Below are 14,716 nucleotides of genomic sequence, written 5' to 3'. Positions count from 1 at the left end.
TACAATATATTTTCTCTTTGTATTTTTTTAATTCAAACTTAAAGAGACTTACTTTTTTAATCACAACATGATAGAGTTCTGTATTAAATTGTGCTAGTTTATAGACTTGAAATTTATCTTTACTTTGATTCTAATGGATTAAATTAGCTCTCTCATCTGAAATTATACTTTGTTGACTGCTTTCAATGTAATGGCCCCAATAAAACCAATTTTATCGCTTTGTTAGACACTTAAGTTGTTTTTTTATAATGACCAGTGGCTATTTTTTAAAAGTCTAGATGTTTTCATTTTATATTACCATGCAAATTAATTCTGCAAGTCACGTTTGTTTGCTAGTACACATTAAAAACGCTTCGAGTACCAATTGTGGAAACCGGTTAATATTTCAAGTAAAGCAAACTGAAACATTTACAAAGTCACATTAAAAAATTTGCCTGTAGAATATATCTTAGTGTGAGATGATAGTCTTTAGGTCTAGTTATTAATAGTTTGCCTACTCACAAGTTTCTTAGAATGAACAAGCAACCTTGGACCCCTTTGGTATTTACAACTCGTGTATAATTTCATATTTTACAGTCTGGACAAAGTCTCTGAAAGAAAAATGGAATGCTAAGTCAGTGTACGTGGTTGGAAATGCTACTGCTTCTCTAGGTAAGCAATCAAAATTAAAATATAACACCAAAAAATTTTAATTCCATGAAATAATCTTTGCTTATTAATTTTACAAAAAGTAAATATATATATATATACATTAGGTAAGTATATAATACTGCTGATAAAAAGTGCAGTGAAACAAATATATTCAAATATTTAACAGGCAAATTTTTAACTGGCTTTAAAAATTGGTTCACATCTTTTGAGAAATACTTGGTTGTTGTGTTTTCGAAAGCTCTACAAAATGTTTGTAACCTTTGACCCACTAATCCCTTGTCTGGTAATGAATCCAAAGGTAATAATGTGAAGTAGGACAAAATGATGTGGTTTTTTATGATAACGTATATCATAGCATTACTTGTAATTGTGAAAAAATGAAAGCCCCCAAATGTCAATAGGAGGATAATTAAGTAAATTGTCTATATGATGATTACGTAGCTATTTTTTTCTTATCCCCAAGAATCCCTGGTTCCTTTTAGTGGATGGAGAATGGTGTTTAGAAGTCAACCTCTGGGTGCTGTATATATTTGTTGCTATTGGGTGTCACTGCTCCCAGGCCTTTTCAGTAGACAGAGTTTGGGAATACATAATCTTTCACACACACACTGACTCACTCACATATACATGTATATTTATTTCTTTATATATTTGTTTATGTTGAAAATCATGAGTTCACTGCACTACCTCCAGCTCTGAACTAGCATCATAGGATTTGTTCTAGTTTTTTGTTTCTGTTTGCAGCTAAACAAAAAGAGAGAAACCCAACTCCCAAGTCATCTACTTATTTGACCCATTTCCCTGTATGGAACCAATTGCCCATCACCATGCTGTTTCTCCCCCACTGACTCCCTCCTTCACCCCACTTGGCCTCTGGCACCTGACACCAGGCCATCCTCTGTGAAGATACTTCTTTTATTCTGTTTCACTTAACCTCTTTAGGCCTGTACTGTTCAAGAAGAGAAGGAAAAAGGCTCTGTAGTCTTTTAAATTACGGCTTGGAAGAATTTTTAAAGCATAGGAAAATGCAAGGTAATATTAAGAAAAAAGCAGACTACAGTATAGATAAATGAAACAATTTCAATTTAATTAAAAAACATAGAGGCAGGACAAGATGGCAGCATATAGTTCTTCTAAACCGATGCAAATGTACTAAGAAACGATGATCATGCATCTATGTGATGATGTTAAGAATTACTGAATGCATATGTAGAATGGTATGATTTCTAAATGTTGGGTTAATTTCTTTTTTTCCGTTAATTAAAAAAAAAAAAAAAGAGAAGGGGTAATTGGAGCTGAAGGGATACAGACTGTACAACGGGACTGGATATAAAAACTCAGAAATGGACAGCACAATACTACCCAATTGTAATGCAATTATGTTAAAACACTGAATGAAGCTGCATGTGAGGTATAGGGGTTTTTTTTTTCTTTTTTCTTTCTATTAATGTTTTAATTCTTATTCAGTTTAATTCTCAGTGACAGAACACAGTCTGGAATAGTAGAACTACTAAGATCCCACGTAGAAATATAAGTTTCCCAAGACGTGGAGGCTGGCACCCCTCCCTAACAGACACAGTAGGCTTGTTCCCTGAGGAAATGAGAAGCCCCACTGTGCTGACAGGGACTAGCCACCCTGCTACATAACAAGAATAGTCACCCCAATGGCAGGCCCTGAGAATAGCCACCCCACACCACGCCATCTTTTTTTTTTTGACATGGGCAGGCACCAGGAATCAAACCCAGGTCCTCTGGCATGGCAGGCGAGCATTCTTGCCTGCTTAACCACCATGGCCCACCCACACCACACCATCTTGCTCAGGCAGCCACCACAGTCAGGGAGAGGCAGGGCTAAGGGGAAGAGGTAGCTCAAGAGTACCATCTTTTGGGAAGCTTCAAGTAGAATTTCATCCCCTCCATGACTAGTGCAAGAAAGGACCTTCAAGACAAGCCCAAGCAGATACAAATCCTTAGATGAGTCAAGGAAAACAACTTGCAAAATAACCTCATTAACATAAACAAATGACCCAAAACAACAAAAAAATCACAAAGCACGTGAAGATTCAGGCAGATATGGCCCAACCAAATGACCAAATTAAAACACCGGCTCGGGCACAGAATTTGGAACAACTGATCAAGGACATTCATAATGACATAAAGGATATCAAGAAGGCACTGGAGGAACATAAAGAAGAATTTGAAAGAATAAATAGAAAAATAGCAGATCTTGACTCCCAGGGATATAACTCTCCCTGGCAATGTGGGACCTGACTTCTAGGTTGAACTGGAACCTGACATCATAGAAATGAGAAAGCCTTCTTGACCAATAGGGGAAGAGAGAAATGAAACAAAATTTCAGTGAATGAGAGATTTCAAACAGAGTCAAGAGGTTAGTCTTACACATTACTTTTTAGTTCATGGTCTATTGGAGTGTGTGCTGGTCTCCACAGGAGAGGCTCGCCAGCTGTTCTAGTTTGCTGGCTGCCAGAATGCAGTATACCAGAAACAGAAAGGCTTTTAAAAAGGGGACTTTAATAAGTTACTAGTTTACAGTTCTAAGGTCGAGAAATGTCCCAATTAAAACAAATCTATAGAAATGTCCAATCTGAGGCATCCAGGGAAAGATACCTCGGTTCAAGAAGGCCGATGAAGTTCAGGGTTTCTCTCTCAAGTGAGAAGGCACATGGCGAACGCAGTCAGGGTTTCGCTCTCATCTGGGAAGGCACATGGCGAGCACGGCATCATCTGCTGGCTTCTTCTCCTGGCTTCCTGTTTGATGAAGCTCTCCGGGAGGCATTTTCCTTCTTCATCTCCAAAGGTCACTGGCTGGTAGACTCTGCTTCTCCTGGCTATGTTGTTCTGCACTCTCTGAATCTCTCATTCTCCAAAACAATTCCTCTTTTATAGGACTCCAATAAACCAATCAAGACTCACTCAAATGGGTGGAGACATGTCGTCACCTAATCCAGTTTAACAACCACTCTTGACTAAATCACATCATCCAGGGAGATGATCTGATTACAGTTTCAAACATACAGTATTGAATAGGGATTATTCTACCTTTATGAAATGGGATTTTGATTAAAACATGGCTTTTCTAGGGGGCATAGTTCCTTTCAAACCAGCACACCAGCTGAAGCAGGAAGAGAGCCCTTCTCTTCTGAATCCTCCTTAAAAGCCTTCCGGTGATTAGATTAAATGTCACCCATTGCAGATGCCACTCCCCTTGGCTGATTACAAATGGAATCATATGTGGTTGCTGCCGATGTGATCATGATTTAATTTCATGAAATGTTCTCATAGCAACAGACAGGCAGCACCTGCCCAACCAGACAAACCACCTGGCCAAGCTGACACACGAACCTGACCATGACAGCTATTATACAACCTTCAGTTTGATTTTAGCAGCAGCACAATGCATTATGCTCTTACTATTCTGTAAAATGAGGAGATAACTCAAGAAAAGAAGGTGGTGATAGAGTGATAGAAATCTGTGTCTCTGAGACTTAGGGCAGATAAGAATGTGTCATCACCAAGTATAGCAAAAGCAGCACAGTTTTTGTCTCCTTTGGGCTCTCATCAGCCTCAAGCCAGTCCCAGTTTATTTAGTTGTGAAAGAGAAAGATACATCCTAAATGCTAGAAACATGTTATCAAAGAGAAGTGAAATCTTGGCTTGCTAAACCCCAACCAACATCACTCCTGTTAACTCTTAAGAACACTTAGGGCTCAAATTAAGACTCTATAATGTCATGCACTAAGTTTGCTTTCCTGGAATCTGTAACTTCCAGAGGATTTCCTAGACCAGATAAATTCTGAAAACCAGAGGGACCAGCCTCTCCAAGATTATCAATTAATTACATCCCCTGTCCTTTAGTGTCAACACCACTTCTCAACATGAAAAAATCAGAATGGGCACTGCCTAAAGATCTCTATAGATTGGGAGAGGGATCAAAGGAGAAAGTGGAGGTATAACAGAAAGAATAGGATTTAACAAAGAGTTTGATTGCTCAATCACTATATTAATAGTCCATCTAGCCTCCAGTGTTTAGGAGCAGCTAGAAAGAAAAAATCTGAGATGGTGGAATGGTAGCCCATGACAAACTCTGAAATCTGTTCTGTAAATACTTGTTGAAGTGTACTTTGAAAATTATTGCTTTTTCTTTATTTTCTTTGGATATGTGTTATATTTCACGATAAAAAAATGTTTTTGAAAAAGGGAAGTGAAAACTGGAATTTTTAAATTTTTATATCTTTGGGACAGAACCGCATCCTACCTTAACATAGGTTAACATTAACAAGTCAGGAGGTTAATCACCCAACTTTTCAACATTATAGTCCACATTTTCAAAAAAAAGACATATAAAAGAAGGGGCAATTACCCCAAAACTTAGTAGCTAGAAATAACAAACATTTATTATCTAACAGTATTCTACTGGGCAGCCCATGACATAGTCAGGTATGCTAAGAGAGAGCACCCAAGAAGAAGTCACAGTCTTTTTAGAATCTCATCCCACCATGCCATCACATCACTTCTATCTTGTTTTCTTTGTTTGAACTAAGTCAGCAAGTCCAGCCCACATTCAAGGGGGATGGATGACACCAGGGAACGTTGAGGCTCCCAGAGGCTGTGGACTGGGTCAGGCCAGTGGGACATTTGAAGCAAAGAGAGAAAAAGGTAGAAATTTTTCTCAAAGTAGAAATAAAAACCAATATTTAATGAACAGCAGTGATCTCATTGTGGACGCCCAATGAGAAGAGGTGTTACTCTCAAGGTACTTGTGCTTCTTCGTGAATGTTGTAAATTGACTTAAAAATTTTACAGAATTATTGATTACTAGTAGATGGAGAAAAGTAGATGCTGTGTGACATTATTTTTGGTGTATATAAAGTCTCTTGGGAATATTATTCTGTCCCAGTTGGGTAATTCATGCCTATTTTAATAAGATTTCCATTTGTTTTGAAGAATCAGAGTTGGTTGACTTGTGGGCTGATAGCCAAAGACTCACCCCTGGGGAAAAACTCATCCATTGACCACCTGAGGTGAGGTGTGCTGATTTGCAGGCTTGATACCTGGGAGCCTTTTAGTGGCCCTATTGCTTGGCTCCGTAAGTCCAAACCAATTGCCCCCTGGAAAATAGCTTAAAAATTAACAACTCAACCCAAATCATAGAAAGACTGGTTGTACGATAACTTCATCAGGAAGTACATATATTTGCAGTGTTGGGGCAAATTCTCATCTACAGTTATCAGCATCCTGGTTAACAGCTACTGCGTTTGAGCCTTCATTATGCCGCAGCACTGTGCTGTGCACTTTCTCTATGCGTCCTGATTTTCGTAGGGAAGGTTTTAGTAAGCCTGTTCTCCTTATTTAAAAAAAAGAATGAAAAAGTGAGCCTAAGGGAGAGTTCATGATTTGCCAGTCACACACTTAGAAAGTGCTGCAGCTGCTATTTGAATGCATGACTGCAGGTTCCGAAGCCACTAGACCCCACTGACATAAGTATTCAGAAATTTTACCATTTTTCAAGCCATAGCTATTTTTAAATGTCTTCATTGCCATGTTTGCCCACACCCTTTGGGAAAAGAGAAATTTTACAGAAATCATCTTAACCATCACCTTGTCTTCAAATGTCATTTCTTGTTCTTCCTAATTTGCTTTTATACAAAGAATTTTACTTTACCTTCAGATTCACCGAATAGTACCTTTTACCTTTTTAGCCTTGGCATCGGCAAGCAGGGGCTTTTGCCCTCCATGTTTACACTAGCCCAGAAAATTGGATCCATTGTGATGGAGTTCAATGTAAAAAACAAAAACAAAAACAACTGATGTGTCAGGTTGTCTGCGATCAGCTTGTTTACTGAACATGGTTGTAAGTAATGTGAAGTTTCACTGTGAGTCACTGGTACCCACTAGAGCAGAGCCAGCCTGGCCACCCCTAGGTTTGCATTCTGGCTCTGCCATGCAGGGGCTGAGGCCTTGCACTAGACATGTATCCCCTGTATTCCCCAAGCATGCAGAGAGAGCCTTTTGCAGGCCGCAGGGAGCCAGTCCCTCCCCTCACAGGCAGAGCCTCAGTTTCCTCTGTCTCAGTGGTCTATAGCTCTCAGGCACCAAATGACACAGTACACGAGAACCAGTAGCAGCCCAGGTAAGGCTCCTACTGTCAAGTTACTCAGAGAGACATGCAGATGAGTATCAACACAAAGTTCCAACATCATTGCAAGAACTTATTTACGGATCAGTTCCTGGGGATCTTTCAGGGTTCTTTGTGGCATTTAGACCTTCTTACCTCCAACAGGAGAGGAGGCCCAGCCGGGGCAGGCAAGTGTTGCTTCTGAATAGCTCACAGCTGCATGTGACTTCTTTCTCTTTGATGCAGCACGTTTTGCCAGGACCTTTAAATGAAAAGCTGCAGGTGTTGACATTGCAGCTGCAGTTTGTTATTAACCAGCCTCTTACATGACTCTGAGATGGAATGCCCACAGTACTTCTTCTCAGAGAAACAAGGAGTGAGCAGTGACCAAGCTGGCCCCCGGGCCCCTCTTTCAATGACTGTATTGGTAGAAAGAGCAAGTATTAGCTTTGTGGCAAAAGGCAGTGGAGCCTGGCTCTGTCTGGTTCTCACTCAGTTCAAGAGCAGGAGTCTCACAAAAGGGCACACCCAAGCAGCAATATTCCTGAAAGCCCTAAGAATACCCTGGGTTCTATCTAAGACTCTATAAATGTTTTGCCAGTACATTTATTTTTTCAGAAACCTAAAGCCTCCAAATTATTCCTATGCCAGAGAAGCCCTGAAACCCAGAGGTATAGTATCTCCAGGAACATCAACCAGTTTCATACCTCTACCCTGTAAGGTCAACACCCCTTTCCAGCACAAAGAAGTTAAAATGGTCATTAGCCCAGATATACCTGAAGATTGAGAGAATGATTAAGTTAGAGGGAGGAGGTATAACTGAGAAATTAGAGTTTAACAAATGATTATAACTACTGACTCATTATATAGGTATTTCTTTTTAGTTTCTAGTATATTGGAATAGCCAGAAGAAAATGCCTAAAAGTATTGAACTGAAATCCTGGAGCCTTGATCTTTGACAATGATTGTATAACCACATAGCTTTTATCATGTGACCATATGTGTCAAAACCTTGGGACCGACACTCCCTTTATCCAGTGTGTGGGTAGATGAGTAATAGAAGACATTCATGAAAAATATTAATAATAGGTCAGGAATATGGGGGAAAATATCCTTATGTAAACTGTGGACAGTAGTTACAATACTAGTTCAATAATCTTTCATCAATAGTAACAAATGTAGCTAATGTTAAAAAAAATAGTAGGATTCTAACAAAAGTGTTATCAGTTGTAACAAACTTTCCACACCAGCGCAAGTGTTGGTGGTGGGGTAGTGTATGGGGAATGTATTTTATGCATGATTGTTCTGTAAACCCACAACTTCTCTAATTTAAAAAAAAAGTGGTCACGTTCCTTCACCCGAGCAAGCTGCAGGCACAATCTGAGTCCCCGTTGGCAGATGGTTATGGACCCTTTCCTCCCCTCCCTTCCATTTCGTCTGGCCTTGCCAGTCCAGGACACCTTCGGAATGGGGGCTGGCCTCGCCTCCCTCACAGAATGAGGGGTAAAACAGACCCCTGCGAAACGCAGGATCCCAAATGCCCACCATCTCCCAGTTGGCTGTGAAGTCGCTCGGGGGAAGAAAACAGTCTTTGCCTGGCTTTTCCAAGACTATAAGAAGTTTATTCTTAGCGCCTTCAGTAATCCTTAGAATGGGCCCCCATGACCCGTGTTTCCCACTTACACATGAGCAGCGTGGGGCTCAGGGAAGCTAGTGCCTGCCCCCCACCTCACATCCGGGAAGAGTGGGCCCCTTGGGTCTTGCAGGGCCTGTGATCTTGACAAGCTGCTTCACGCAGAGGCTTTTCTGTGTGACTTGTAAAGTGCACACCTGTGTATTTACACATGAAAAAAACAAAAGTACAAAAGGATTTCAGTCACCAGGTAAAGAAATACAACTCTTTTGTTGTTTTCCAGTGAGTAAAATTGGCCTGGATACAGAAGGAGAAAACTGTGGAAATGCAGAAAAGCTCGCGGAATATATTTGTTCCAGTAAGTAGAAAAAATTTACCCAAATGAAGCCCATTTATTTTGTGTTGATCTCACACCTACTACCTAGAGAAGTGGCATTCTCCCTGGGGAGATTGGCTGCGGCACAGCATGTAAACCTCTCCATGTATTTCTGTGTGGCTAAGTTGGCTGGAGATCTAGCCCCACCTCCTTCTACCTCCAGACCAAAAGACCGAGACAATTTGACCATAATACACACAAAACAGACAAAACCAGAACAGAGACCGCCTGAACTGGTTGCACGGGGGCCTGCATCCCCTCCCTGAAAACTCGTTCCGAGGTGGAGAGCTGGCTCTGCACAAGGCCTGGTACTTAAAATGGCACTGGTTCTGAGATGCTTACATTTAAGCAGGGATCAAGCCTTAAACTAATGATGGCATTTTAGACTTCTGAAGAAGAATGGGCAAAGACTCTAGAGAGAAGGTGGGAAGGCCCCACTCTCTTCCTTCCATGTCTTATCCAGCTCCAGGCACATGCTCTTCCACCCAGCATTTAACGCCCCTGGACATAGGTGGGACTTCACAAACCCGTACGGAAGAGTGAGCAGGATGAGCCTGCCTTGCAGTCCTGAAGAGGAGGTCCGAGCCGTAGTCCTGAGACCAGGGTCTGCCAGACCATCTTTTGGCCCAGATGTTTTGGCTTTGTGGGCTCTCTGTGAACTCCCCACCTCCGCCGCTGTAGCGAGTCAGCAGCTCTGGGCAGTGAGTGGGCAGGCATGCTGACCCCATCCACAACAGCTGGACAGTGAGCGGGCAGGCATGCTGACCCCATCCACAAGAGCTGGACATTGAGCGAGCAGGCGTGCTGACCCCATCCACAACAGCTGGACAGTGAGCGGGCAGGCGTGCTGACCCCATCCACAACAGCTGGACAGTGAGCGGGCAGGCGTGCTGACCCCATCCACAACAGCTGGACAGTGAGCGGGCAGGCGTGCTGACCCCACCCACAACAGCTGGACAGTGAGCGGTCAGGCGTGCTGACCCCACCCACAACAGCTGGACAGTGAGCGGGCAGGCGTGCTGACCCCACCCACAACAGCTGGACAGTGAGCGGGCAGGCGTGCTGACCCCATCCACAACAGCTGGACAGTGAGCGGGCAGGCATGCTGACCCCATCCACAACAGCTGGACTCTAGGTTGGGTGAACTGTGACGCCCAAGGATTTTCTCTGAAGAGGGGCGAGTTTGCTCTCTGGGTAGTGATACCAGGGTGGGAGGGAGAGAGAACATCCTTAAATAGGTATTTCATCGCTTCCAAGATCGCGATGGATGGTTTTGTTTTTTAGGCATGGAGTTAAACCCTTCTCAAGACGATCTTGGCCTTTCTTTATCTGCAGACTTGCTCACTAAGGTTACAGGAGTTCCCCTGGCATAAGCCATTACCATTCCCTGAAGGTTCTCTAGTTCTTTTCCCACTGGCAGCTTGTCCTGGGAAAAGCCCTGCCTTCCTCCCCTGCACAGGGTCCCTGGGGCTCACTTGGGCCCTGGTTAAAGCCGTCTGCAGTGGAGAGGAGCAGGCACTCAGAGCCAGCAGAGCCACTACTGGGTGCCAGTGCTTCCCAAGGACCCCAGTTCCTTTAAACAGTTTTGAATCTTACCTTTTCTGAGTCATCAGAAGCTCTGTGTTAACATCAAAAACAAATCATTGAGTGCCCAGTATGCCTCAGGAACTTAGATTCTTCGCTGCGTCCTCTCACTTCCCCATCACCACAACCCTGTGCAGGCGGCCAGCTCCATGATACGCTGTGCTGTCCAGTATGGCAGCCACTAGCTGCACGTGGCTACTGAAATTTGAATTGAAATTTTTTAATTTTTAAAATTAAAAAAATTTAAAACTCAGGTCCCTGGTCCCACTAGGCACATCGCATGTGCTCAGCCATCAGTCATGGCTGGACAGCACAGAAGAGTATTCCCGTGGAGGGTTCTGTGGGCAGAGCAGTTACAGAGGCTTAGAGGGTCCAGCATCACAGAGCTACGAAGCGGCAGCGTTGGTACTCAGACTCGGGACTGCCCTGACCCTGCACCACCGGCTTCTAACTGGGAGCCTCCCTGCACCTGCCCTCCAGGGGTTGCCAGCTGAATACCACCTCCACTCTGGTTTAGAGTGATAGGGGCTCCCCCAGGGGTGGGGGGGTCAGAGTGGTGAGGTTAGTGCCCCTGACTGTGATAAGAGCAGAGCTGCCAAGGGCCTGCAGAGGTTCCCCGGGTGCCGACTTTGAAGCTCTGCACAGGCCTTTTCTGCTTGCACTCCTGCAGAGGAAAACTCTGGCCACAGAGTGAGACAGCCATTGAGAAGCCCCCTGCCTGAGCTCTCAGCAGTATGTGTGCATCCACTTGGAGAGGCTTATCTGGCTGGCACTTTATGCCCTGACTGAGGCCTCTCTCATCCCCACCCCTCCTCAGTATTCCATCCCACAGAACACTGAGACCAAATCCATTCAACATGGTTCAGCAAACATCATCCTGGCAACAGCTGTGTATCAGGTCGTTTGCAAGGCTTGTGGCCTGGGGAGGGGAATGAGGACAGAAACAGATTAGATACCATTCTTGCCTTCTGGAGACTCCCAGCTTAGGAAGTAGGGAATCAGGGAGGGGGGGTCCCAGTAAGTGCTACAGCTGGGGTGGACAGTATGTATGAGGGGTTGCATGCCCAAAGAAGGCGGAGGTCATAGGAACTATATGCAAAAGAACAAAACACATGACATTCTCATCACATGCCATCCCACAGACAGGACAGGACTTTCACAGGCAGTGCTGATGACCAAGCCATTCCACCCAAAGACAGCTGCTGGAGCAGAGAGGGGTCCTGGGGAAGAGAAAGTGCAAGGAAAGGGTTGTCCAGGGAAGCTGGAGAGGTGGGGCATGCGGGAGCAGGTAGTGACAGAACTGCACGGCTGGCTGAGTTACTGCTGACCGTATTCAAGAGCCTGGGAGGGACTGCCGCCCCTTCCTACACCTGGGAGGGCCCAACTCGGGCCGAGTGGTTGCTGCTGAGACGGGGGTCCAGTGCTGTCTGCTCCCTCTCTTTGGCACCAGCCCAGGCCTTGCTACCTTCCACCACGATCAGGCACAAAAGGGAGCCCCTGGAACTCTGTGGGAGTTTCTCATAAGCACATCCCGTAGTAAGAAGAAGGTATTTTTAATAATTTAAAGAGATACCACCAAACTAAAGAAAGGGAAAGACAGGCCTTGGGATACCATGGTAGGTCCCTACAGCTTACCCAGCTCCAGGGCTCTCAGGCCCAGCTGCTTCCCAGAGTGGCCCTGGGGACTCGGGGGGGCATAACCAGCAGGGCACTCCCACCCTCTGAGTTGCATAAGGAGTAGTGGCCAGGCAGAGGGCCTGTTGTGTGCCCTACATGTATGGCATTTGGTTTAAATCATCCTGAATTGTCGACTCCATTATCATACCAAGCCCATGTCATAGGGAGATTATATTGGCCCTTTATGGTGAAGAACCAGAGCTTCTGAGAGGGGGTGGCTTGTCCAAAGTAATAGATCAGGTCAGGTGCCGGCCCAGGTTTCAGACCCAGGACTGTCCGACTGCAAGGCTCTTCCTAATTCCCTTGTCCTGTCATGCTACAGAAGTTACTTTAGCCCTAAATATACTCAGTCCCTTCCATCGGGTGGAAGTGTTAAAGGAGTCCTTTAAGTGAGAAAATCTGGTTCTGGGAGCGCATTCCTCTCCCATCCTTAATGCTGACTTGAATTCTCTTGGTGGTGTGTCAGGTTTAACTGCATCCTCATGATACAGGGTGTGCTGGTTTGAAAGTATATATGCCCCCTAAGAAAGCCATGTTTTAATATAAATGCCATTTCGTAAAGGTAGAATAATCTCTATTCAGTACTGTATGTTTGAAACTGTAATGAGATCATCTCCCTGGTTGATGTGATTTAGTTAAGAATGGTTGTTAAACTGGATTAGGGGATGACATGTCTCCACCCATTTGAGTGGGTTTTGATTAGTTTCTGAAGTCCTATAAAAGAGGAAACATTTTGGAGATTCAGAGAGATTCAGAGAGAGCAGAATGATGAAGCCATGAGATGCAGAGAGTCCACGAGCCAGCAACCTTTGGAGATGAAGAAGGAAAATGCCTCCCAGGGAGCTTCATGAAATAGGAAGCAGGAGAGAAAGCTAGCAGATGATGCCGTATTTGCCATGTGCCCTTCCAGCTGAGAGAGAAGCCCTGACTGTGTTTACCATGTGCCGTCTCACTTGAGAGAGAAACCCTGAACTTCATCGGCCTTCTTGAACCAAGGTATCTTTCCCTTGATGCCTTCGATTGGACATTTCTATAGACTTGTTTTAATTGGGACATTTTCTTGGCCTTAGAACTGTAAACTAGCAACTCATTAAATTCCCCTTTTTAAAAGCCACTCCGTTTTGGTATATTGCATTCCAGCAGCTAGCAAACTAGAACACAGGGCAGGGGGATGAGGGCTGTGCCCGCAGGCAGATGGAGCTGCACCTGGGGGAGCCACACAGTCTTTAGGCCCTCTGTCTAACCACCTATACTTAAAGATCACTGCGGCTGGGCTTCTGTAGAACACTTTATAAGCCAGAACTGCTGGACATTTTGAAGTTGAAAACATGTGATGCAGGAGACTTAATTTGGAGTGTATTATCACCATGTGGATAACATCCTGCTAATAATGTCTGTTGGATCCTTTCTTCTCCAGCCATCTGTGCTATGAGGAAAGGCTCTGTCCAAGGGCAGGCACGTTCAGCCTGGCCTCTCGGAGGAGTTTCCTTGATATCCTTTTATGAAGAAGTGCTTTTAGAAGCAAACTAGAAGAGCACATGAGGCCGAGCAATTGTGTATCTTCTTAAGAAAAGACCCCTGATGGGTGCCTTGTTGCTTCTTGTGGAAGCTTCAGGACTGTGGGTCACCGAGAAGCCACTTTTTTGTGCTGATTGCTCACTTTTGAGCAGCCAAGTGTTGAAATCTGGCTGCTGAGCTGCGGGTGTCAATGGCAGGTGCTCCAGGCAAGGTGAGACCTGTTCTGAGACCCCAGCCCCATTTGGCCATTTCCCCAGGGTCTCAGGATGGCCCAGCTCCAGGCTTTTTGTTCTGTGGTTCAGAGGGGTGACAGTATCAAACCCTGTCTTTAAAAATGTAGACTCTCCTATAACAGTAGATCTGGCATTCCATCCTGGAATAAGTGCCAGGTTTTATGGAAAAGAATTATTGCTTATATAAGAGAGGGGTTACAATTAGCTTCTTAATGGAATAAGTGGCTCCAGCTTCTTTTCAGGACAGATGATTTAGCTGTGCTCACAGGTGACTCATTAGTTCTGGAAGCAGATGGAAGGGAGCTGTCTGGGCCTTTCCTCATTATAAGGTCCAGCGCCATCAAGCTGCTGCTGTTCCACCAGGCAGAGAAGATCCGTGCCACTTCTGAGAGAGCACGTGGGGTCTCCGTCAACTGCCTGGAGGCTTAGAAGGGGAGACGTTACCCTCAGCCCCTGTCCTGAGAAAACTGCTCTGTGTTCTCTGCAAAGCCTTTACTTCCTCTCCTGTATCACCAGCATGTCTGTGGTCCTAATACTTCTTCAATTTGAAAGTGAATTTCCAAATAAAAATCCACATTAACTGCTAATAAGGCCCTTCACGTGGGTTTTGCCATGGCAGTCATGATTTTCTCCCTCAGGAAACACTGAAGTTCAGTTCTGAGAGCCAAGGGTTTACTTCCAGTGCTTGAAGTCCAGAGCCCGGCTCATGGCCGTGATGCAGGTCAGCTCTGAGCCCGCGTGGCGTGAGGAGTGAGGGCAGAACCCGCAGGCCAAGGCACAGGGCCCATAAGAATGACCTCACCCTAGACACCAGCCGCAAGCTGGGGGGTTCCCAGGTCACCCACACTTCTGACCGAGTGGTTACAAATTGGTTAACTCAGGTAACAATTCACTAGACTGACTCGCAG

The 14,716-nt window shown here is 44.6% G+C and overlaps 1 protein-coding gene across 5 annotated transcripts in view; it reads left to right on the top strand.

Annotated features, from left to right (window-relative positions):
- Positions 1-14,716, top strand: part of UROS (uroporphyrinogen III synthase) — a 39,592-nt gene that overhangs the window by 13,562 nt on the left and 11,314 nt on the right. For 3 of the 5 annotated variants that reach the window (XM_077126379.1, XM_077126378.1, XM_077126381.1), the window contains 2 exons: positions 577-651; positions 8,704-8,778. In XM_077126379.1, the coding sequence (XP_076982494.1) occupies positions 577-651; positions 8,704-8,778 (150 nt within the window). Of the gene's footprint in view, positions 1-576; positions 652-8,703; positions 8,779-9,259; positions 9,599-14,716 lie in introns of those variants that run through there. The other 2 variants (XM_077126382.1, XM_077126380.1) reach the window with 2 other exon arrangements.

This window comes from Tamandua tetradactyla, chromosome 13 (genome assembly GCF_023851605.1).
Source record: "Tamandua tetradactyla isolate mTamTet1 chromosome 13, mTamTet1.pri, whole genome shotgun sequence".
Classification (NCBI taxonomy): Eukaryota; Metazoa; Chordata; class Mammalia; order Pilosa; family Myrmecophagidae; genus Tamandua; species Tamandua tetradactyla.
This window is presented reverse-complemented; position numbering and strand designations above follow the sequence as displayed.